The sequence below is a fragment of the Festucalex cinctus genome, chromosome 12 (genome assembly GCF_051991245.1).
Source record: "Festucalex cinctus isolate MCC-2025b chromosome 12, RoL_Fcin_1.0, whole genome shotgun sequence".
Taxonomy (NCBI): domain Eukaryota; kingdom Metazoa; phylum Chordata; class Actinopteri; order Syngnathiformes; family Syngnathidae; genus Festucalex; species Festucalex cinctus.
Window position 1 is genome coordinate 9,024,152 of NC_135422.1, and position 22,353 is coordinate 9,046,504.

At 39.2% G+C, this 22,353-nt stretch overlaps 4 protein-coding genes across 10 annotated transcripts in view; 2 read left to right on the top strand and 2 right to left on the bottom strand.

Annotated features, from left to right (window-relative positions):
• Positions 1-764: 764 nt before the first annotated feature.
• LOC144031139 (protein max-like) lies at positions 765-6,758 on the bottom strand. Of its 4 annotated transcripts, none has more exons than XM_077537934.1 (4): positions 6,557-6,758; positions 5,037-5,144; positions 3,030-3,153; positions 765-1,950 (listed from the first exon to the last, which is right to left on the bottom strand). In XM_077537934.1, exons 1-4 carry the CDS (start codon positions 6,590-6,592, stop codon positions 1,766-1,768), a joined length of 453 nt encoding a protein of 150 aa, XP_077394060.1. In that variant the 5' UTR covers positions 6,593-6,758; the 3' UTR covers positions 765-1,765. The 4 variants fall into 4 exon arrangements, with proteins under 4 accessions (XP_077394060.1, XP_077394059.1, XP_077394057.1 ...); XM_077537933.1 differs by having other exon boundaries at positions 5,025-5,144; XM_077537931.1 differs by having other exon boundaries at positions 3,030-3,168; positions 5,025-5,144.
• A 1,387-nt stretch (positions 6,759-8,145) lies between these two features.
• On the top strand, positions 8,146-13,736 carry LOC144031137 (hepatic sodium/bile acid cotransporter-like). 2 transcript variants are annotated; one of them, XM_077537926.1, is made up of 6 exons: positions 8,146-8,552; positions 10,071-10,481; positions 10,811-11,015; positions 11,373-11,551; positions 12,386-12,604; positions 12,684-13,736. In XM_077537926.1, the coding sequence occupies exons 2-6, from the start codon at positions 10,102-10,104 to the stop codon at positions 12,763-12,765; spliced, it is 1,065 nt and encodes a 354-aa protein (XP_077394052.1). In that variant the 5' UTR covers positions 8,146-8,552; positions 10,071-10,101; the 3' UTR covers positions 12,766-13,736. The 2 variants fall into 2 exon arrangements, with proteins under 2 accessions (XP_077394052.1, XP_077394053.1); XM_077537927.1 differs by having other exon boundaries at positions 8,151-8,552; positions 12,386-12,585.
• Positions 13,737-14,395: 659 nt separating this feature from the next.
• LOC144031136 (sushi domain-containing protein 4-like) lies at positions 14,396-21,814 on the bottom strand. The gene is made up of 11 exons (XM_077537925.1): positions 21,499-21,814; positions 20,978-21,114; positions 20,110-20,301; positions 19,801-19,995; positions 19,303-19,494; positions 18,143-18,334; positions 17,826-18,017; positions 17,372-17,566; positions 15,944-16,076; positions 15,388-15,758; positions 14,396-14,561 (listed from the first exon to the last, which is right to left on the bottom strand). The coding sequence occupies exons 2-11, from the start codon at positions 21,090-21,092 to the stop codon at positions 14,536-14,538; spliced, it is 1,803 nt and encodes a 600-aa protein (XP_077394051.1). The 5' UTR covers positions 21,093-21,114; positions 21,499-21,814; the 3' UTR covers positions 14,396-14,535.
• fsip1 (fibrous sheath interacting protein 1) overlaps positions 21,711-22,353 on the top strand; it is a 41,653-nt gene continuing 41,010 nt past the window's right edge. Inside the window, exon 1 of one of the 3 annotated variants that reach the window (XM_077537929.1) lies at positions 21,711-22,205. In XM_077537929.1, coding sequence (XP_077394055.1) covers positions 22,130-22,205 — 76 coding nt within the window. In that variant the 5' untranslated portion in view covers positions 21,711-22,129. The remainder of the gene's footprint in view (positions 22,206-22,353) is intronic. The other 2 variants (XM_077537930.1, XM_077537928.1) reach the window with 2 other exon arrangements.

A 22,353-nucleotide genomic window follows, 5' to 3' on the forward strand; every position in this document is an offset into this window, starting at 1 on the left:
GTACCAGTGTGATGTAGACTAAATATCTGAGCTCGTGAAATGAATAGCTAATGCTTTGCTCGTGATAAAAGCGTAGACGTACACGTTCGTTCGTGTTTGAATTCACTTGCCACATATGTGGTGATGAGTGAACAAGTTACAACTTGGGTGACACATCCATCTCCTAACTTGTATACAATCCGATGGTCTTTGAACGTAACAAACCAAACAAGCTTCATCCAAGACTGCTTTAGGCAAGAGTTCTAAGAGAACACGTTTGTATTATTGAACCTTTAAACACACATCAAACAAGCTTTGTTTTAAGCCACGAGTCATTTCACATAGACGACTTCCAAATTTCCCACATTCCATGGAACCCGGAAAGTCACTTTATTCCTAACTTTTCATTTTTTTAGCACACTTAAGAGAAGTCCTCCACAGTGCAGGATTCCCAACTTTTATTGAGCCAAGACCAACCAAAAAAAAATTGAATTTTGAAATTTGGGCCTATTGAATTGAACACAAAGCTCTAATTGTTGAGTATGAATGGCAGCAGGTAGACAGTTTAATTGGGCCTTCAGCCATCTAGTATTGTTCTGTCTATCACTACTGGCCATAAGCATAGAAAAACCAAGATACAAGACTAATGTGTGCTAAATAAGTGAAACTGTGGCACATCCTATCTTCTGTGCACTTTGTGGTTAAATTGAATTCCATCAAAGATATCATTTACAAGCATTGAACCCATAAACTGGAAGATACATGAAGACACAGTAAGTCAGAAATACATCCGATAAGGATAAAAGTTTTATTCAAGGTATGTCTTAACTTGCAAGACATCCGTTGGCAGTATGTACAACATACCTGTAATTTCCATGGAATGGAACAAACAAATATTGATTACATACACACTCGTTTACCTCTGAGAAAAGGGGTGGAAAAAAATTGAGAAAGAAACGTTCCCAGCACAGGCAAAAATATTCTCAGGGACGTTTTTTCTTTGCAGAAGTGACACCATTTAGGATTGTGTTACATACTACACATGGAACCAAGTGTTTATTATTAAAAATAAAGTTTAACTTTGTTGTGTAACATTCAGTATCGATTAGGTGCTTATTTTTTTTGTCTCATGGTGATGAAAAAAAAATTAAATAGCTAATGGTGGGGAAAGCCATTAAAACAATGTTTGTCCTCTTTAATCCCAAAACAAAAATGATATCAATTGTGGAGGTTTACTATAAATAAGGGGCATCCACAAAACACTTCAAAAACACAAAATTTCAGGCATCTACACTGAATACATGGATTTTGCATAACATCACATTCTTTTGAGAGGAAAAAAAATAATTAATACGGTAAACTATTTCCAATCAACAATTTTGTCAAAGCAACTCCTCCCAATAATTGCAGGTTGTGACCTAACGCCTCATACTTTTGTTTTCTCCACATTCCTTTCAATTAAGGTCAGTGCGAGATTTGAAACATGGCGAGTCCTTCAAAACTGCAGAGCTGCCTCACTTTGGGGGGAGTAAAGGAGAGTGGGAGGGTCGCGCTGGGACACGAGAGGAGGAGGAGGAGGAGTGACAGGATGCTTAGGAAGGTCGAAGCATTTTATACACAATATGTAGCACCTCTCTCACACAGTCTCCATCTCGCCTCCTGACTGACTCAAGTAAGAAGAAGGCAGGGCTGAGTGCACACAGCTAAGAGGAGTTTCAGGCTGGTGGGCAACAGAAATGAAAAAAACAAGGGGAAAATAAAATAAACAAAAAGTCAGTCGGAGAGTCTAGCTGGGCTCCACGCGCAGCCTCTTCCTGGTCGGGGGCTCCTCGGGCTCCGATTCCGAGCTGGAGTCGGAGCCGCCGTCGAAGGCCGACACCGCGCTCCCTTTGCGGTTGGTGTACAGGCTGCTGTCAGAGGAGTAGTTGCTCTGCAGCTGATTGTTGCCCTTCGCCTTCTCCAGAGCACGCACTGAAAGTCACAAAGCTCGGTAAATGAGGCGTGGTGACGCCAACAACCTAACAGTGGAACCTTCAAGGTTTGAGGGAAATCCGGAATAGCATCAAACTGTCCCCATCATAAAAACCTTTGTGTGTACAGAGCAAGGATATTTTAGTTAAGGAAAACTTTCAAAAAAAATTCATTAACGAAATGAAAATGTTTTTTAAAAAACTAACTGAAATTACATTTGTTTACAACACTAACTATAATTGCTGCAAAATTTTCCTTTGTTTTAGTCCTTGGTAGTAATTAATTTAATACATGAGCCTTTGTGGATGATTTCAAATGGGATTTTAAGTATTATTTGTTTTGATACTAACCGGAAAAAGGACATTTGAAAGTGTGTCACATGGAAGTGATGTCATCTAGCAGCAGCCAATAGAAAATCACCTTCATGTGACATCACTTCAAAGTGACAAATTTGCCTGCTTGACTTTTAGCTCCAATGGTTCGGCACGGCTCCGGTTACTTTTTTCATTTTACCATGGTGTTTATTAAATATTTCCCACAAGTAAATACACATAAAAAAAACAAAACAACTAATACTCAACTAAACTAATGCTGAACTAAACTAAAATTAAGCAATTTTTAAATAACTGAAGCTAATAAAAACTAACAGAACAAACCTGAAAAATAATTAAAACTATTAAAAAAAAATTATATTAATTAATTAATTAATTAAATGAATGAATGAATAAATAAATAAATAAATAAAAACGAAAACTACAATTCCAAAACGTTATTAACCCTGGTATAGATTATGTTTTAGGTAACATTTAAACAATTTTACATTAAGTTTACTGTAAAGTAAAACTAAAAAGGGAAACTGTCATACATTACCAAAAAAAAAAGAAAAAAAAGACGATGCATATAATTTAAAGCAGTGGTGACGTCACACAAATATGAAGAAGTCTATCTTGATATGATGACATGCCTTGTGATGTCACACGATTGTCCCAATGCTTCCTGAAAATATTGACTACACTTGGACTTCTGGGGTTTCCGCTGTATTTGTATTTGGTCTCCGTTGTTCTCATGTACATACATACCCTGCTGTTCCAGCAGCGCATTCTGCTTCTTTAAATCGTCGATGTCTTGCTGGTGGGTGTGATTTTTTCGTCTCATGTATTGAATGTACTCAGTGGCTTTGTCGAGAATCTGTGCTCGGGAAGCCTGTTTAACAGAGCTCTGTCAGCAGACAATTTCAGAGAGACATGAAACAATGATGCAGTGGAAACAGTTTCAATACAATCACAGTGTGCATTCATCTGAAAACTTATCAAGCTTAATTCAGATAACAATGTCTATAAAGTCAACATTGGTCTGTGAAAGTTAAATACAAGGGGTCCTCAGTTCACGACGGAGTGCCGTTCTTTCAGCACAAATGTAACCCTCATTTGTACAAAAATCGTATTTCAACTAAATATTTGTATGAACATTTCTGGCAAATGAATACAGTGAACCCCACTAGCCCCACCAATAGCAATAAACTGAGTAATATTGAGACCCATTAAAATGTGTTTGTAACCTCAAAACGTTAAAAACATCAGTACTGTTGAAAACTGAGGGGCCCCTGAAGAAGATTGCACAAAAGTATACATATGCATGATAAAATCAAAACAACATTTTCGTTGTCATCCAAATGTTTTGACATTTTCAAGAACATTTAGTGCAAATGTGCAAAACTAACATGTGACTTATCCCCGTTTCCATTTGTTGTTATTTTGCGAATATTGAGAGGAGACTGCACCATGAGATGACGTCATATGAGAGCGTCTGTCTGCCATAAGACATTCACTCAGCTGACTGTCAGCCTAATTATTTATTTTCTTTGCATCCTTAATTTGAAATTAAACATGATTTCGGAATGCCGTGTTGATATTGGTGACAACAGTTTGTGATGGCGATATAAACTGGAAATTCTAATAATATACATTTATTTATGTTGGCAAAAACTTGAAGTTGGAGTGCAGCTTGTGCACTGTGCAGTAGGACAATCATTTATTTTTTGGCACAAAACAAGAAAATGTTTCTACTTTCAAAAATATTAAGACCAATTAAAAAATAGAAACACTAATTATGTAATTTCCTTATGGACCAAACATAATTTATAATTATATTTATAATAATATATACTTATGTTATTTATTTATGTATATTTAAGTTGGAGTGCGGCATATGCACTGTGCAGTAGGACGATCATTTCTTTTTTGGTACAAAAGAACATTTTTAAACATAAAAAACAAATAAAAAAAAATATTAAGACAATTCAAACTATTTGAAACACTATAATTATGCAAGTTCCTTTTGGATGAAACAAAATTTGTTATGCTAAAATTTAAATAAAAAAAAGGTACAAATGTATAAATTTAAACAACTCAAAACTAGTATTAACAATATTTTTTTTACAATTATGCTGATTTTGTAATTGTGGAGTGTGATAGTTGAAATTGTAATTGAATTTGGATTAATTGCGTGCACAGCCCTATGTCCATCTATTATTTGGTACGCTAAGGCTTATTTTGAATTTCGGCTCATCACCGCATTCCCGTCATGCATAGTCTTTCCGACGGTGCAGTCACGCACGTCTTTGCTGTTTTCCCATCGAGTTAATGTTCACTTCTTTTTTTAATTCCATAAATACTTAAATTTCTTCTACTACCTAGTATTATTAGCACTAAGGCTTAAGCTAGAAATAATATTTTTTTTTTAAAAAGTGTAAAAAGCGTGGTGAATACGTTCCAGCTGGACTGTGACAATGACACTTCAAGTCTTAACCAAGATAGTCTTGTTTCACCAAAAACTATGCAACATAATACAACTTCAAAGTCAAGGTCCACTGACGGTACAGTGTGTGACTTCCACTCATCTGTGCGGATTGTGAAGATTTTAGTGTCCTATTTGCATGTAATAACAGACTTGTCTATTGACTTTGGCGTGGGTCTGCGCTTCAAGCTTTTCCTGTTATTGGAGGCTTGTGCGTGCGTGCGTGCATGTGTCGGGTCTGACAACACAGAATGCGTGAATGTTGAGAGGACACATACATTTGCCCTCACCTTCTCTCCTTGCAGTGAAGGCACTGAGTCTCGTAAACCGTGAAAGCTGTCTTTGATGTGGTCCCTGCGTTTGCGCTCCAGCGCGTTGTGATGTGCTCGCTTGTCTGCCTAAAACAAGGAAGGAAGCGTTAGTTCATATCTGTGTAAACCAAGTTTGCATATGACATCAGCTGGCAAAAAAAAACAGCAGTAATATTTTAATGAAAAGGATATTTTTGCAATGTTTGTAGTGCTTGCAGGGAATGCTGACCGTGCACACGCAACATGTAATTTAAATTTTAGCTTACCTGGTAATACCAAAACTGACATCAAATTGACACCAGACTCACATTGCAACCATCATGTAAAGGAAAATTTGTTTGGATTTGAAAAATCTCTTTTGTGACATGTCCATCTGGTGGTGTGCTATGGGATTGTGTGCAACATAAAATATGCAACTTTGCTCAATAATGGTTGGGAATCACTGCTCAAAAGGTATTTCACATCAAGGGATGAAGGCTTGGCAAGTGTGCAAGCAGTGTGTGGCTTGATGAGCAGCAGCTTATACAAGTGAGGGGGATGGGGAATCCATCACATCCACACAGATAGAACCTGATTGTGGATGTCAGACCATTTCACATGCATAGTGCATTAACCATGTCACCGTTAAAAACAAAATAATAGTGAATTATAAATGGTATTTCGACAGGTTTGCACTAAATAGTACTGCTGCATTTTGCACGGTAACGTGGGGGCTTGGAAATACACACAAATGCCATTAAAATACCACACTAATGGTCTCGGGAGTAAAATTGACGTCTCAGATCACTATCCCACAATTTATTAACTAACTAGGAGCACGGGTTCGCAATACACGCCAATAACTCGACGGAAGACGCAGCACGCCATTTCTGTTTTTAAGCCCCTGCAGCGCTAGGTTAGCAATGTGGGTCACTGCATATTGGTCGAAATATTGTTCTTCCGATTGAGTATTAAATAAAGCTGGGCTCTTTTTTTTTCTTCTTTTTTTTTTAAAAGCCTGCTCGATCAGTATGAAGTAATAACTCGAGCGACGTAAGAAAGAAAGTGAACCCTCTCAGATGGCCTGACCTTGCTCTCGGGGAGATTAGTTGTTGTGCATTGGATGTTCTACCGAGTGCCCCATGTTATGTGTGCAGTTTTTGATAGTTGAGGCGTTATCTTGGAATGTAATTTATTATTTCCGCGGAATAAGGTACTGACTGAGCAGATTTGTTGATACTGTACTACGAAGGGAACGTCCAAAAGCCAAACACATTTAATCGAAAGCCCATAATCGACGCCACCGCTGCACCTTGTGGATTGTTCGCCATTTTAATAACACGACAACCAATTTTTGACTCCAAATACGCTCGCCCCGCCCCTCCAAAGATAATATTCGACATTCGGTATCTCAGCCTACTTGCTAACCTGGCTAACTCGGATAGCTCTGAGCAGAATACGGCGATAAAGTTGCTGTCTAGCTAGCTGCCGTTTAAGTGGGGGGAAACTGAGGCACATACATCGCTGTCGACTTCGATGTCATCGTTTTCGCTCATTCTTCGGTAAAGGGGGTATGCGAAAAGAAAACAAGCAGCTGTCAAAACAAAAGCGGCAGCGAGCGGAGGCAAAATAAAAAATCTTGCGTGAAGCTCTGCTTACAGCAGAGACATGACGATGAACGGTAACTTCACACGTGATTCGCCTACACATGGATCAGAAAACAGATATTGCGCATGCGCGGGTAAAACGATGGACTCCTGGGTAATGTCGTTTATTCGGAAACACTTACCCGATAGGAGGCGTCGCTATATCGCGTTTTTAAACTACACTACCCACACTCCCACAGCCCCTTGGTGTTGGACGTGCCCACTGATGTACACCGTTATCTTCCCATCAGTTTTACAAGCTGCAAATGCAACGACTTCGGGACATTTATGATTAAATACATCATACAATTGCCCACTATCAACATCTAGTCGTCAAGATACCAAACTTTAAGTAGATAGGTATAAATAACGGAAAATATAAATTCATATTTGATAAATAGGCCCCTTAGAAGTCGTCACCCTGTAGTAGTACAAGACCACTGGGGCAAATTGTGGCTTGTTTGACACAATAACACGGCTCTTCTATCTATGATTATGAGACCAGATGGTGTCCTAGCTCACTTTGAATTGCCCTCCCCCACTCACCATCAATGGCTCCATGGGACCTTTGAATAGCAGCTTCATCTCATTCCTATATTAATATATGGCACAAGTGCATCTACAAATAAACATGAACTGTCGTGGTTTACTTTGCAGTACACACACGCTGAATATTACAAAAATCACGAGCATTTGGTGCCTGGGCCTTAAGTGTGGACTTAACCCTCTCAAAAATACCACCACTATCACTTAGCAATTCCAGAAACAATTGGACTAAAATGCAATAACGGCATGCAACTGTCACATAAATCATCTGGAGCAGTTTGGAATCAACCTAAATTTCTCAGTAGGAGATGCCAGATCACGACAGATGTTTTGACTTGTTGAATAAAGTTGGCTGGAACACGTTTTGCTAAGACCAATCAGAGGATGCAAAAAACCCTGTGAGGTTGAATCTGAAATTTGATTGGTTAAAGAAATAGTCTCTGTTTAATTAAGCTACATAAGCCAACACGACTGATTCTGATGGTCATGAGCAGATTACATTGACATAACACTCTGACACTTAAATCTATTTGGATAAAAAAAAAAAAAAATGTCAGAAAATGTAGAGAATAATAAGAGAATAAGAAGGAACCCCCAAAATCAGACTGCGTGTTATTTTTGTTTGTTTTTTTCGTTTTTTTTTTAATACGTCAATATCGAAATGAACCAAATCAAATTCCATAATTTGGTAAGCATTGAAATTGTGGTCTCTTTAGCTTGTGCCTAATCTCCACCATGCTAGTGGAGATTAGTCAGCAGCCACCACATTAGAGCTCTTTAGTCCCTCATGTGAGTTGTAACTAATGTGTTTGTTTACAAAAACATTCCATTCAGAAGACAAAAAGGATGTCTTCTGCCAAGTCCTACAGTACACAGTATCTGCATAGTTGCGTAACATCAAATGGGCCTCTGTGCACATGCACCTCTTGCAGCCCAATATGAATGCAAGGCCTTTTAGGGGTACATCTGATTCAATTGCTTCATTCCACATTGACCACCAGTGCTAAACCTTTCCATGGTGGTCTGATTAACAGGACATCAAGGCAGGAGCCTCACACAGACTTTCTGAAGAAGATCACTACTACAATGGAATTTCATGAAATTCTCTGTAGAAGGGACAACAACAAATCAGCTGCTTACGATTGCAGCACTTCAAAAAGAGGTTTGTTTTTCTCTGCAGTCTGCAGCAGCGCCACCATGTTGCCATGGAGCCTCATGACACAGGAGGGAGGGTTCCAGTCTGGCCACAAAAGAAGAGGAGCTGACCGGGGAAATGTGTGTAGGGATGCAAAACAGGAAGGTTGGAGCTTGGATTAGTTGGAAGGTAAGAAATATGTCCAATACTTATATTAGCATTGAGTAATATTTAGATTAATTGATATTGTTATTTATATTAAATAATAAAAAATGGTAAGAAAAAAAAGTGTAATATTTCAAAGCTTGACTTTCTAATTAACAACTTTATGTATATTCCAAAGCAAATAATTAAAACCATGGTGTTGTGCTTTGGGATAAACCTGTCTGTTACAGTGGGAAGCAATGTGAATAATAAGGCTTTTTTTTTCCTTTTCTTTTTTTTTTTTTAAAGAAACGTTCACAAGTGCAACGTGATTCAATGACAACTAATCCTTTGTGGCTCATAATTAGATTGTGTGACATTTTAATCCCAATTAAGCTTCTGTAATAGAACACTGTAAACATTTTACATGCACATTTCTTAAGGTTATCTAAAGTTTCTGTGAACACCATTCGCTTAGCATTTACAAATGATTTACAGCTGAGCAAAAGCAAATATGAAAAATCATTAATCTATGCTAAACTATGCTACCAAATACCTATGCTACGATTAATGTATTTTCAAGCATTTTTAGTATCACTGTACGTTCCTTACTAATTTTGGTAAGATACTTTTTACTTCTTTACATTGTTTTAAATGTACTTTTAATTAGTTATCTTTTGTATGAAATGTGCTATATAAATAAAGCTGCCTTGCGTATTGCATATCGGTTTTATGTCGTGGATGCATAGTTTTGGATTGAGGGAATGTTAAACTATAAAATAAATTGAGAGTGAGAACACCTAGCCTCATTCATTCACACAAATAAATACAAATAATATATCCAATTTTGAAATTTAAAGTGATGTACAACAAACTGTAATCTGGCTGCTATTGCATTATACAAGTGTCAGATAAGTGGTCAGGTTTTAAAGAACTACTATACAGTGTTTTATATGAGACACAGGGGTTGCACTTTTCAAAACAACAGAGGCAAAGAAAGAAAAGGTGAAACTTAATTTTCCACTTTTAGCATGGAAGACTAGAGGTTAGCATGTCTGCAAATCTATGGTCCTTCTGATTTGCGGAGTTTGAATGCTCTCCCTGTGCTTGTGTGGCTTTTCTTTGGGTACTCCGGCTCCCTGTTTCATTCCAAAAGGATGCCTGTTTCATTCATTGAAAACTCTAAATTGTCCAGAATTGTTTTTCTACGTATACATAGTCGTACCCTGTGATTGGCTGGAGACTAGTCTAGGACGAATGCCGCCAACAGCCCAAAGTCAGCTGTATGTATTAGTTCCAGTTCACCCACAACACTAATGAGGAAAAGCTGAGCTCTCTAAGAAAATGCATGGATGACAGATAATTAGTAAAATAAAAAAGAAGGGCCCTCAAACAGAACCTTGGGGAACACCAGAGGTAAAAGGACTCAGTGGTCTTGCAGGAATTCCTGAAAAATTCAAATTCATTGATTGGTTAAAAGATGCCTGGATTACTTTTGTCTGTTTAACATAAAACTATGTGTAAACGCCAATGAAATAACATTTAGTTTGCATTGTTTGTCAGGTGAATCCCACACAGTATAAGAAGCATCCAGATGAGCTCCACAATGAATGTGACGGCCATCTACAATGAAGGGAACCTGTCTGCCAACGGGAGCGTGAGCATTCTCAACATACCACCAACACTCAACAACGCCATCAACACCTTCACCGTCATCATCCTCTTCATCACCATGATATCCCTCGGCTGCACCATGGAGATTTCCAAAATCAAGAGCCATCTGCTCAAGCCCAAGGGAGTAGCCATCGCCATGGTGACCCAGTTCGGCATCATGCCCTTGACTGCGTTCACACTTGCCAAATCGCTGAAGATGGATTCTGTCAAGGCGGTGACTGTGCTCATATGTGGCTGCTGCCCTGGAGGAAACCTATCTAACATCTTCACCTTGGCCCTAAAGGGTGACATGAATCTCAGGTATACAAATCATAATTCAACCTACAACTGTACAAAGGTAGCAAGGGTGAACGCCAATATAGAAGCACTGGGCCAGCTCGGGTTCCTTCCTTGCCAAAGAGGTTACATTCCATGTCCCGAGTTGCTGTAGCCGTGGATGGGACCACCAAGGTCGCCCAGCTCACAGGGACTTTTTTGGCCTCTCCCATAAGTGGTGAAACCATGGAAAGGGCACGTTAGCACCTGGGGTTTTACCGAGCTAGGTCCCATGGGTGCATTGACACTCACCATTGAGCCCCACCTCCATACGCCAAACATTAATTGTCTATCTTCTTTGTTTTCTCCTGTAGTATTGTGATGACCACATGCTCCTGCATTGCAGCTCTGGGTCTGATGCCCCTGCTGCTTTTGATCTACTGCCAAGGGTTCAGCGGCCTGGAGAACGCAGTGCCCTACATGGGCATCCTCAGCGCTCTCACCTTCACCCTAGTGCCCTGCGGCATGGGCATCTTGCTCAATCACTACAAACCAAAATATACACCGGTGGTTCTGAAAGTAAGGTCACTTTTCTTTCATTTGTCTAACAAAACTTTCCCATACCACTGGAAGGTTTTGTCAACTGAATCTCATTTGTTTTTATCGATGAGTGTTATCTATCCAAATGGAAAATATGAGCAACAGGAAGTTCTCAAAGAACAAATCATCCCCACATGTCAGATAATTAAAGCCATGTTTGCAAACAGGAACATTTTCCTCCTACCTTGCTTTTAGTTCAGCGTTGCAGTACGATAGATTTGCATGAACCAGCTTTTTTCTGTCTCAGTGACCTCCTTCAGAGATGAACTCCACGCCATATAATCTTAACGACAATTAAGCAGCATATAAATGAACTGTGCTTCATTTTGTCAACAGTCCGGCCTGAGCATTCTGATCATCTCCAGCATCATCGTGTTCTCTTTGTCCGGTGTGGCGGTCAAAGACATGCTGTGGATGATCCTGACCGCCGACATTATTGCCGTGGCCGTTCTGATGCCCCTCATAGGCTTCATACTGGGATACATCATGTCCGCCATATGCAGACTCAGCCCAAAGTGAGTTTGACAGATGCGTGATTGTCAACATACACGTTAAAAAACTCACCGGGTAGCTATGGAGTTTGACCACATTGGGTTACTGGTTTGCTGAAGAGAGGAAGCTGAGTGACTTGCTGTGGTGACCCCTGACAGGAGAAAGCTGCTTCTTCTTCTTCAAAAATGTTGCTAATAAAATGTCTTTTTAACCCTAGCTATACTGATAACCTGGTAAAAAATTTCTTGGTGGCTTTAACTCGACAGTATGAGTAGACTCTTAAAACTGCTGGGTCAAAAACGACCCAATTTGGGTCAAAAATTGATCCAACCGACTGGAAGTTGGGTCAAATTGACCGAAGATACTGGGTCGGTCCAATTTTTTGACTCAGGGCGTCGTTTTTTCGCCCTTAATTAAATTCTTGACCCAACATGCTGGGTCAAATCCTTAACCCAATGCACTGGGTGGAAGAAATATCCCCGCATTGGCTCTGTCCCCTTTAACCCAATTCAATTACTTCTGATTATGATTTTGTTCTTTTTTTCCTTAGTCAGATTTGACTCTAGTCAAAATTTGCTGTCAAAAGTTCAACTACCCTTAAAACTGCTAGGTCAGAAATTGGACCAACCCAGTAACCTGGGTCAATATTGCCCAACTTTTTTTTTTTTTTTTTGTACATAACAACCCAGACAATTGGCTCAAATTGACCCAAGTTAGCGGGCTGGTCAATTTTTTAACCAAATTGGGTTGTTTTTGACCCAATAGTGTCCTTACTAACAATATTGTTTAAGTTGTTGTACCTTGTATCATACTGAACAGTAAGCGCGGTCAATTGAAACTATCTGTACTGAATCCAGATGCAGCAGGACCGTCTCCGTGGAAACAGGATGTCAGAACATCCAGCTGTGTTTGGCCATCTTGAAGGTGGCCTTTCCTCCAGAGGTGATCGGACCCATGTTCCTCTTTCCGTTGCTTTACTACACATCCCAGTGCGCCGAGGCTCTTCTCCTGACTGTGTGCTTCAGATGTTACGAAATGGTCAAGTCGCCAACTGAGGGTAAATGTGACAGCTGCGTGTGAGTTTTTGTTGGGGGATTGACAAATCAGCCTTTTTTTGTTTTGTTTTGATAATATTGTCGCATTTTTATTCGACAGAAACAAGAATATATACGAACGTCAACGTGAAACAAGACGAGGTGAAACCGCCTCAGTGTCTGGGAAAGTTGGAGGAAAATAACAAAACATGATAAGTACATACTTCACTTTTCCTACATTGTGTCAAGTTACAGCAATATTCAAAAATGGCATAGAGTAAACCGCAAAATTGTCAATCTCGCTATTTTGCACATTTTTTGTGCAATTGATAACTTTTTGTCCTGCCTCCTGTTTATTTTGGATGTAATTCCACTCTAGCCCACTAGATGGCGACACACTATTGAATTTTAAATAAATACACTAAATTTGACTCAGGAAGAAGTTTGAAAACAGGAGTTACAGTATTTCAGCTGGGCCTAGTTTTTGTTAAAATTTATTGACTTTTTTTTAATTTTTTTTTAAACCTACGGAAAGTGACAGCTGCAGCTTCATTTTATGATGTACATGTTTAGGCATGATTATTGATGTATATTGTGAGATGACAAGTTAAAATTGTTAAGTTGAAAAAAACCCAACTGGATTTGTTTACTGTAAACACAGAGGGCTTGTTACACTGTTTATATGTAGTTTATTGTTTTAATGACACTCAGATAGGTTAGTTGCTACAATTGTTATTGTAGCTCAGTAGAACTGTACTGCATCTTGCAGTGGGGTGTTCCTAATTTGTTCGCCCTCTTAGAGCTGTACGAGGCTAGGAAAATAGAGCGAGGCCTTGCAATATAACTAATTAATTCCATGACTCCATGCTCCCACACAAAAAATAAACTAATTTTGTTGTAATGTGTATTTTAAAAAGACACAAATAGCACTGCACAATACTGTATTTTACAAAAACATGCAGTGATGACATAATTAAAGAGAGTTAAAAAAAATAAAATAAAATTCCCACTGCATCAATTGAACAACGATTTTGTTTCTCATTCTGGTGTGCCCAACTAAGGGCAATAAATGCAGAATTTTTGTATTTGTATTAGCTTGCTCGGGTCTACCTATTGTTATGGTCTGTACTGTATTCACTTCAATAAATACACATATTGTTTCTTAAAACATGAACTGAGATGAATTCATTTGGCACATAAACAATATTTACTCAAATGTGATCGTGACAAAATGCTACATGATAGCTAACATTAAACTTTGCATATATGGTATTACATTGCACTTTTCACAAAGCAACAAGCCAAAAATGATCAGTTTACAGTCATTCTTTTCAGTGTGACCACTTTCTTTTTTTTTCTTTTTTTGTGCTCGCAGTGCAACTTAGACAAACAAAGTGAAAAACTATACGATTAAATAGTTCCAAGATGTAGCAACAAAGCCATGGCTGATCAACAGCACAAGAGAGTAAACGTACATCTTTAAGCAATAAATTAAGGGTATCACGTTTTCTGTGTCTGTGTTGACAAAGCTACACAGATGTAGTATGACGAAGCAACATTCATCTTGGAAACGTGTGCATAGAAGTGGGAAGATAAGGCCATTGGGGACAGCGGTGTGAACGAGTTAGAGAGAGCAAAGCGAGATCAGGTGGTAGACAAGCAGTATATTAACTAATGGAAGGTGATTGATGATGTAATTTCATTCGGAATCACTTCCTTTTGTGAGTTTACGTCACAAACGTGTATGCTGTGTCGTGGGGTCGCGTGCAGTCAGGAAAACAGAAAGAGGCATCGGAAGGACATTTGGTACGTAAACTGTGAAGGGGACTCACGTGGGAAATGCAGTTAGTACGTACTGTACATGTAGAGAGGCGTCCTTATGTTCTACTCTGGGGTGGTCAGAGTGACACATGGCTTAGCTGGGTGCCATTTTGAAGTGTGTTCACTGTTGTGGAGTCGACATCATTTGCATTTCAGGCCTCCTTCAGCAAAGGCATATCTGCACAAGCACAACATTATTGCACAACGAGAACCCGGAGAACTAAATAAATCGACAACTAATCAATTATCAAATTAATCAATAATTATTTTTGACAACCAATGAATGTTTTGTTTTTTTTAACTCTTTGACCGCCAAAAACGTTTAATAACGTTTAGTAAAATCACGATGTATGCCGCCATAAACATTAAGTGACGTCAACTACTTTTTTTTTTTTTTTTTTTTTGTGAATATATCAGTGGTCAGTGCAACGTCCAAGTGCAGCGGGTCAATGAGTTGTGAAATCAAAAACACCCGCTAACTATGGCCAGCAGATGGCAGCAGTGGCTTCTCGGGCCCTAACTAGAGCTGCGAAATACAATGAAACATGACGCAATCTGATGAAAGAACGTTTTCAAGGCTGATGTGAATGATCAAAGCATTTGTAACATTAAATCTAATTTGATGGAGCGTCACTAAACTAAAAATATTAGTATCAAAGTCACTGTTGTGGAGAAAATGTATCTTTTCTTTTAAATTTTCGCTCAATGTCACTCAAATGACCTATTTTCAAATGGTGATTACTAAAGAACAGAATAAGGTAGAAACATACTTTTTTTTCTAATGAAAGAATTGAATGCAATCTTTCATGTGGTACCCATGTTGTTTATGTAGCAAAAGAACACAATATTCTGTTTGCTTCGAAAAAAAAGAGTTAAAATGCTCAAAATTCGCTGGCATTGGGGGTTGTTTTTTTTTTAATAATGTGTGGCAGTAAAAGAGCTAAGAAAACCTTTACTGCATGACCTGAATTGAAAATAACGTGTGCACAAAGAGAAGGCCTCACCATCAGAACAGTCCACCTCCGAGTCGAGCAGAGGGAGGCCGTGCTGGTCGTCAGGCGGCAGGGCTGCGTCGCCGGCGCCCTCCAGAGTCCAGCTGGAGGGCGAGGGCGACGAGGATGACGAAGGCGACGAAGGGTGCATTGCAGCCATCTCCGAGCGCAAGCGTTTGAGGGAAGAGGGCCGAGAGGGGCCGGCTTCCGCTGCTGTGGCTTGCGGCTGCCCCTCGGACAACACGATCTGCACTCGAGACTCGTTGCCGGGGGCTGAGGCCGAAGCAGCGTTGCTGCTGACCGCCTCCTCGTACGAGGGCAGAGTCACCTGGACTCCTTCCACAACGATGGACACGGGCTGGCCTGACACACACTCCTCCCGTCTTTAGATTATAATAACAAAGAAATGTCAGCATTTTCGTATACTTCCAATAACAATTGGAATGAAAAGCTTCCAAGTCATTATTACAATGGTTGTATGCATGATAAGAAGAAGACATATTGTATTATTTCTTTTTTGTAATGGTACTGTATATAAGTTGTTTGCATTGGCTTGTTTTTTCCTCACCGATGGAAGGATTTCAGTTTTGGCTGCAGAAGCACAAAGAGCACCACCAGGAGCAGGATAAGGGCCACTGAGCTGGCTGTGGTTGACACTATTGACCAAGTCGGCACCCCCAACGGTAAAGATGCATCGTGGTCTGAGGGAAAACAAGGAGGGAAATTCATTGATAGATTCTAGAAGTGCAACGATTAATCTACACTTAATCGATCCCTGCCAGCGGCCATCTTGGACAAAACATTAGGTACTACAAGTGCAACTACTACTACAAGGACTACAACAAGTATGACCATCCATCCATCCATCCATCCATCCATCCATCCATCCATCCATCCATCCATCCATCCATCAAAAGGCTCGCGGGGTTTCTGGAGCCTATCCCAGCTGGCCTCAGGCAGTGGGAGGGGTACACCCTGAACTAGTTGCCAGCCAATCGCAGGGCACACGGGTGAACAACACAAATACTACTAGTCCTACTAAAAGTACTACTACAAGTACTGCTACTATTAGTACTAGTACTGCTGGTACTACTAAAAGTACTGCTAGAACTACAAGTACTAGTACTGCTACTAATACAAGTACTACTACTATTACCACAAGTTCTACAACAAGTACTACTACTACTAATGCCACAATAAGTTCTACAAGTACTACTGTTACAACTACAATTACTTCTACAAGTATTACTACTACTACAAGTACTGCTATTACTACTACAAGTACCTCTACTATTACAAGTATTATTACTATTACAAGTACTACTACTACACTTTAGTTATATATTAGACTTTACCCTCCTCGCTCAATGTTTTTTCAACAGATTTCAAACATTCCAACTTCAACATGTTTAGATTATTGAAGACATCTCATGTATTATTTCAATTGCAAAATTCACCAAATTTTCAAAAAAGTGCAGTTTCAACATTGTTTTTTTGTTTTTGTTTTTTTTAGTCCTTTCAAATCATTCCAATTTCAACATGTTCAAAAAATTACAGGTCATTTAAATCGTTCCATGTCTTTCCCCAATATTCAATATCATTTCACAGTTTATATTCAGCCTCTCAACCTTCATATTCAATTTCTCGAGAAATTGCATTCTCTAGTTCCTATATTAATTACTTCCTTCCTTATTATACTATTCCCATAATAGATTAAATTTTTGTGTAGAACATTCCTTAGTAATTCCTAGTAATATTAAAAAATATATTATTAAAATTCCTTGTAATAGTACTTCCTTAATTTGCCTATCAGCATATGTTTGTGTGTATTTAGGTAGTTATAAACAAATGATGTCTATTACTCACAAATTTTCTCTAATTTTGTTAGGCCCCGTCTGTTTGGATTGACCTAATCTCCGCAAATATTGAGTCTGGCTTAATTGTATCTAGTACCATACCTAGAAATGACAAAATACTGCAGCACAAATTTGGTTACCTTTCATCATTACACATCTGATCTGCATGAGGTCGTCCCACGCGCCGTACTGACAGGTGAGATATTTATAGTCTCCCTTCATGATGAAGCCTTCGTCACAGAAATACTCGATGACAGTGCCGTGAGAGAGTCTTCCACACGGTGAGGGGTGGCAGGTGTAGCCTCCGTTCTCCGGCTGATACGGAGGCCGGCATACTGTCAATGAAATTGAAGAAAGTGGATCGCACTGTTGATTACAATGCCAGTCAATTTTCTCACCTTGTTTGATTCGAAAAATGTTATTGGCGGCCATAAACTGATTCCACTAGGGGTGCCACGTTGAACTTGCGGTAATGGCATCTCTAAAATATAAATGTTTTTGACAGGTCTTTTGTAAAATCTCAAAAATATTGTTCTTTATAACAGGTCTGCATTTGACAAAATGTTCCTGTGCATGATGCTGCGGAATCTTTACCATCAGTGCGTATACAGCGAGGAGGTTCTGAGGACCACTGTTCCAGGGCAGAGCAGCTGATGATGGTGGGTCCATCCGGCTGGTAACCTGGGTCACACTCGTAACGCAGCACAGCGCCCACGGGGAAGGCACCCATATTGGTGTCGGTCAGATTAGAGGAAACGTGTTGCTCCATGAAGGGTCTCATACATCCTTCAGTGGCAAGTCACGGGGTTAAGAAACATTAAAAGGAAGATACTCAAGGCCTATTATACGAGGTGATTTAAAGAATTTCCGACTCGACTTGACTCATTAGTAAATGGAGGTTAAAGAGTCACCTTGTTTGACACATTTGATCTGCGTGGGGCTATCCCACTGTCCATCCTGACAGGTGAGGTAGGTGTAGTCCCCCTTCAGAACAAAACCCGAATGACAAAAGAACTCGATGACAGTACCATGCGAAAATAGTCGACAGGGCGACGGGTGGCAGGTGTAACCCCCGTTCTCTGGTTCAGTCACAGGGAGACAAGCTGGGAAAAATATAGAAAAAATATTTACAGTGGGAACTCAAAACTTGAACCCGTTAACTTCACTTAAAGCTTCACTAAAATTGAGGGAAACAAGTTCAGGTAAGCCTACAACTCATTGTACGTGGTTTTTAAGGTAATCATTTCCTGAAACTGTAATAATGCTTGATAATGTAATAAAATTTGCACTTAACTCTATTAAAAATGTAATAAACCTGATAATTTAATCATTTCATCAATAAAACAAAAATCATTACTGATGTAAATGCTCGTAAAATGGATGGATGGACATTTTATTAACATTTTTACTGCTAATGAAATAGTTTTTTACATTATTAAGTGCTAAAAGATTCTTTTTTCTCTCAAAACAGATCATGTAAATTAACAGATAAAGTAATATATAAATATAATCTTCAGTCCAAGGTTCCATATTTTGTGTTTTGAGAATGTAATACTATTACTGTTGTATAGTCACAGCAAAAATTTGAGTGTTAAAAGTTTGATGTTAAATTTCCATTGTTGATTTCTTTCAACCCCAAAGTGTATTTTTAACAATGTCTTAAATGGAGGTCAGTGTTGGGAGTTATTTAAGAGTTGATTTATTTAGTGTTAAATCATTTCTGCAGAGTTAACATAAGCTCCGCCCACTTGATCAGAACTGCTCTGCCGCAAAGACTTCTGGGAGTGCTAAGTGTTACAGTTACATGTACCATTTCATTTTTACTTAATTAATAAAGCTCTATTCATGTTTTATTGTCAAACAATCAAAGATGTGTTAAATTCAATGTTAGATAAGAGTTTTAGTGTTTTTAGATATTGCATTATTGGTAAAAAAAAAAAAAATGTGCACATTGTATTAGATTTTGAGACGTTATTACATTTTCAGGAAATTACTACATTATAGGGTGCTCATGATCAATTTTTCACAAGACAGCTTTTTATCAGCAAAGGCAGTGAAGCGAGCGTCTCACCGCCACTCTGTGCGCAGTGAGGAGGTTCTGATGACCAGCGTCCCGGCGAGATGCAGGTGAGAATGTTGGGGGCGTCTGGCAGGTAACCAGGGTCACAGCTGTACTGCAGCACGGTGCCCACGGGGAACAAGCCCCTATTGGTCTCCGTGTGGTTTACCCAGCTGTTTTCAACCATGTACGGCCTCACGCATCCTGGGAGGAAGACCGAAATACCAACACATTCTGGGAAACTGTTGTTTTTATTTGAATTAGACTTACAAATATTTTCAGCATGGGACACTGCTGTTTTCAATTGCATCACTGCAACAAATATTTTCAGCCTGGTTTACGGTAAATTATCCACGGAGACTAAGAATAACAAATATGGTCAAGTGAATTTTTTTTTTCTTCGAAAAATCTTCTGAATTTTTCTCATGCATAGACTAAAAGAAGCAAGCACATTAAACTTTAAATTGGAACTGGACCTTGTTAGATTTTGAAGGTCAATTATTGAAATACCTTGCTCTTTGACGCAGCTGATCTGTACTGGGCCGTCCCACTCCCCATACTGACAGGTAAGATATTTATAGTCTCCCTTTAGGATGTAGCCTTCATCGCAGGAGAATTCAATAACAGTGCCATGAGAAAGTCTGTGACATGGGGAGGGGTGGCAGGTGTAGCGCCCGTTTTTTGCCAAGTGTAGAGGCTGGCATACTGTTGAAACATGAGAAACTCATGTTGATTCTCTTTTAAAAGTGAATATTAGCACTACAACGAAAACATTTAGTGTTTCTTGCTTTATGTTGTGATGACAGTAAGTGACTTTACCATCACTGTGGATGCACTGTGGTGGTTCCGAGGACCAGTGTCCCAGTGCAGTGCAGGTGAGGACACTAGGGCCATCTATCAGGTAACCAGAGTCGCAATGGTACTCCAGCACTGTCCCCACAGGGAAATAACCCATGTTGGTTTTTGGCACATTAGCCGAGCCATGCTCCACCATGACAGGTCTGAGACAACCTAAAAAGAAGAAAAAAAGACAACGGCTATATTTAGTATGTCAGTGAAGAGTTTCTATTTTATATGTACCTTAATAAAACTAAATACAGTTTTTCAAATTAAATCAAACTTTGTATAGTTGTTGTGGTCTATGATATTTATTTATACTTTTCATACATAAAAATGTAACTCAAAGTGTTGAGCAATAAAAACATCCAAGGTACAACATAAAAACAAAACCTGCACTCTCTCCCCACATAGCATATGTAAAGATTAAAAAGTACTTAGCCCAAAATTGAACCTTGCGGAATGCCACAATTAATTCCATGGGTTCCCAGCGAACATGTATCCATACTTTAAGATTTATTTATTTATTTATTTTTCATTTAGGACACCAATTTTGATTCTTCAAGATAAGATCCAATAATGTCCACAGTAAATTGGCTCGGGAAGCAGACTAGCATCTCTCAAACAACTCAATGCAATAATTTGGTGATAGTAGATTGAATGTCATGCTAATTGACAACTACATTTGTTTGGATGGACTCACCCAGATCATGTAATAATAATCATGGAGCAGCAATAAAAACAAAAAAAAGACCATTATTTGCAAAATTTTGCTTTTCGCTTCAGAGCTAGGTCCCTAACTCCTGCAAATATAGTCTGATAAAATTGTGAGTGCATGCATAATCTCTACCTGAATCTTGCCCTGTGGTTACCACTGCCAATGCCAGCACCGAGCACAAGGACCATTTGAACCGAGCATGGGTCCGACAGGCTTGTGATGTTGCCTCTGTCTTTCCATTGCACATCTTCACCTGCAGTCAACTAACCCTGGAAGAATAAGAGTTATCAATGTGAATTTTCATCTCGTGAGGAAACAACAACCGTTGCCTTGACACTATTTACAATCTTGACAGCTCAGGTAGACGGCAGAGGTTGGACAGATGTGAGGGAAAAGACGCTATGATGATAACAGGGTCTGACAGGTTTGAGAGCGCAGTGTAAGCTTGTGTTTTGCATATTACGTTCCACTAATTAAAGTGATTCATTCCAATGCAGCCGTTTAAAATATACATAAATCCACAGTGATGACTATACATCGACGTCAAGCACTACTACCTAATAATCACGTCAGAATGACCTAAACAGGTCTTGGGCTAACTACCTAGCTTAAACAAACTACGTAATACGGACGATAAAATTGCTGATACCCACCGACACTCAGTGCAGTGTACACCCTCCACCTTCACAACGGCGACATTTAATAACAATATTCTGGACGGCTGTGCATAATATTAAACATTTTTAAAACTATATATGTGACCGCTAGCCTTCCACTTGCTACACTAACTAGCTAAAAGGCTCCAGCTTTGCACCGCCTCCATCGTAACCAAGGCTTAGCGCCATAGTTACAACATCCGGGATATTTCGCGTCCATAGTTACCAAGCACACGCTTGACGTGACACTTGAACGAACACAACTTCAAAAGATCCGCTTTTACTTCGCTGCGAGTTCTCGTTAAAAAAAAACAATAGGGAACGCATTCATGAGTTTAACTTCAATTCGCTATCTTGTATTTTTCCGAAAGACGTAAAAAGAACACGCGTAGTTTACGTCACAGACATGAAATAGGATAGAATAGAAAGCCTTTGTGGTCGTGAATGAGACAACGATCGTGGGTATATTCGAGGTAGCAGACGAATTTGGTGCACTAAATGAAGTGCAAACTTCGTGTGAATCGTTTATTTAACTCTAGTTTAATTGTTCTTACAGTAGTTGACTTAGACACCTTTAGCATTATAGAATTCGAAAATTCCTACTTGCTGAACACGCGAATAGCTCATTATGGAAATGAGCACAGGTAGTACAGAAAGCATTTCCCGACCTGCATCAAGAGAATCTTCGGAGACCAAGCAAAGAGGTGAGAGGCAGGCAGCCTTCAAATGTTTGTTATTGCTGATAAAAGGTCACAACATGACAGTAATTTAATTGACTATAAATGTCACAGCACAGGAAAGCACTACGAGTGTTTAAATTAAGCCACTGAATGCTGAATTGCAAATTTGCGT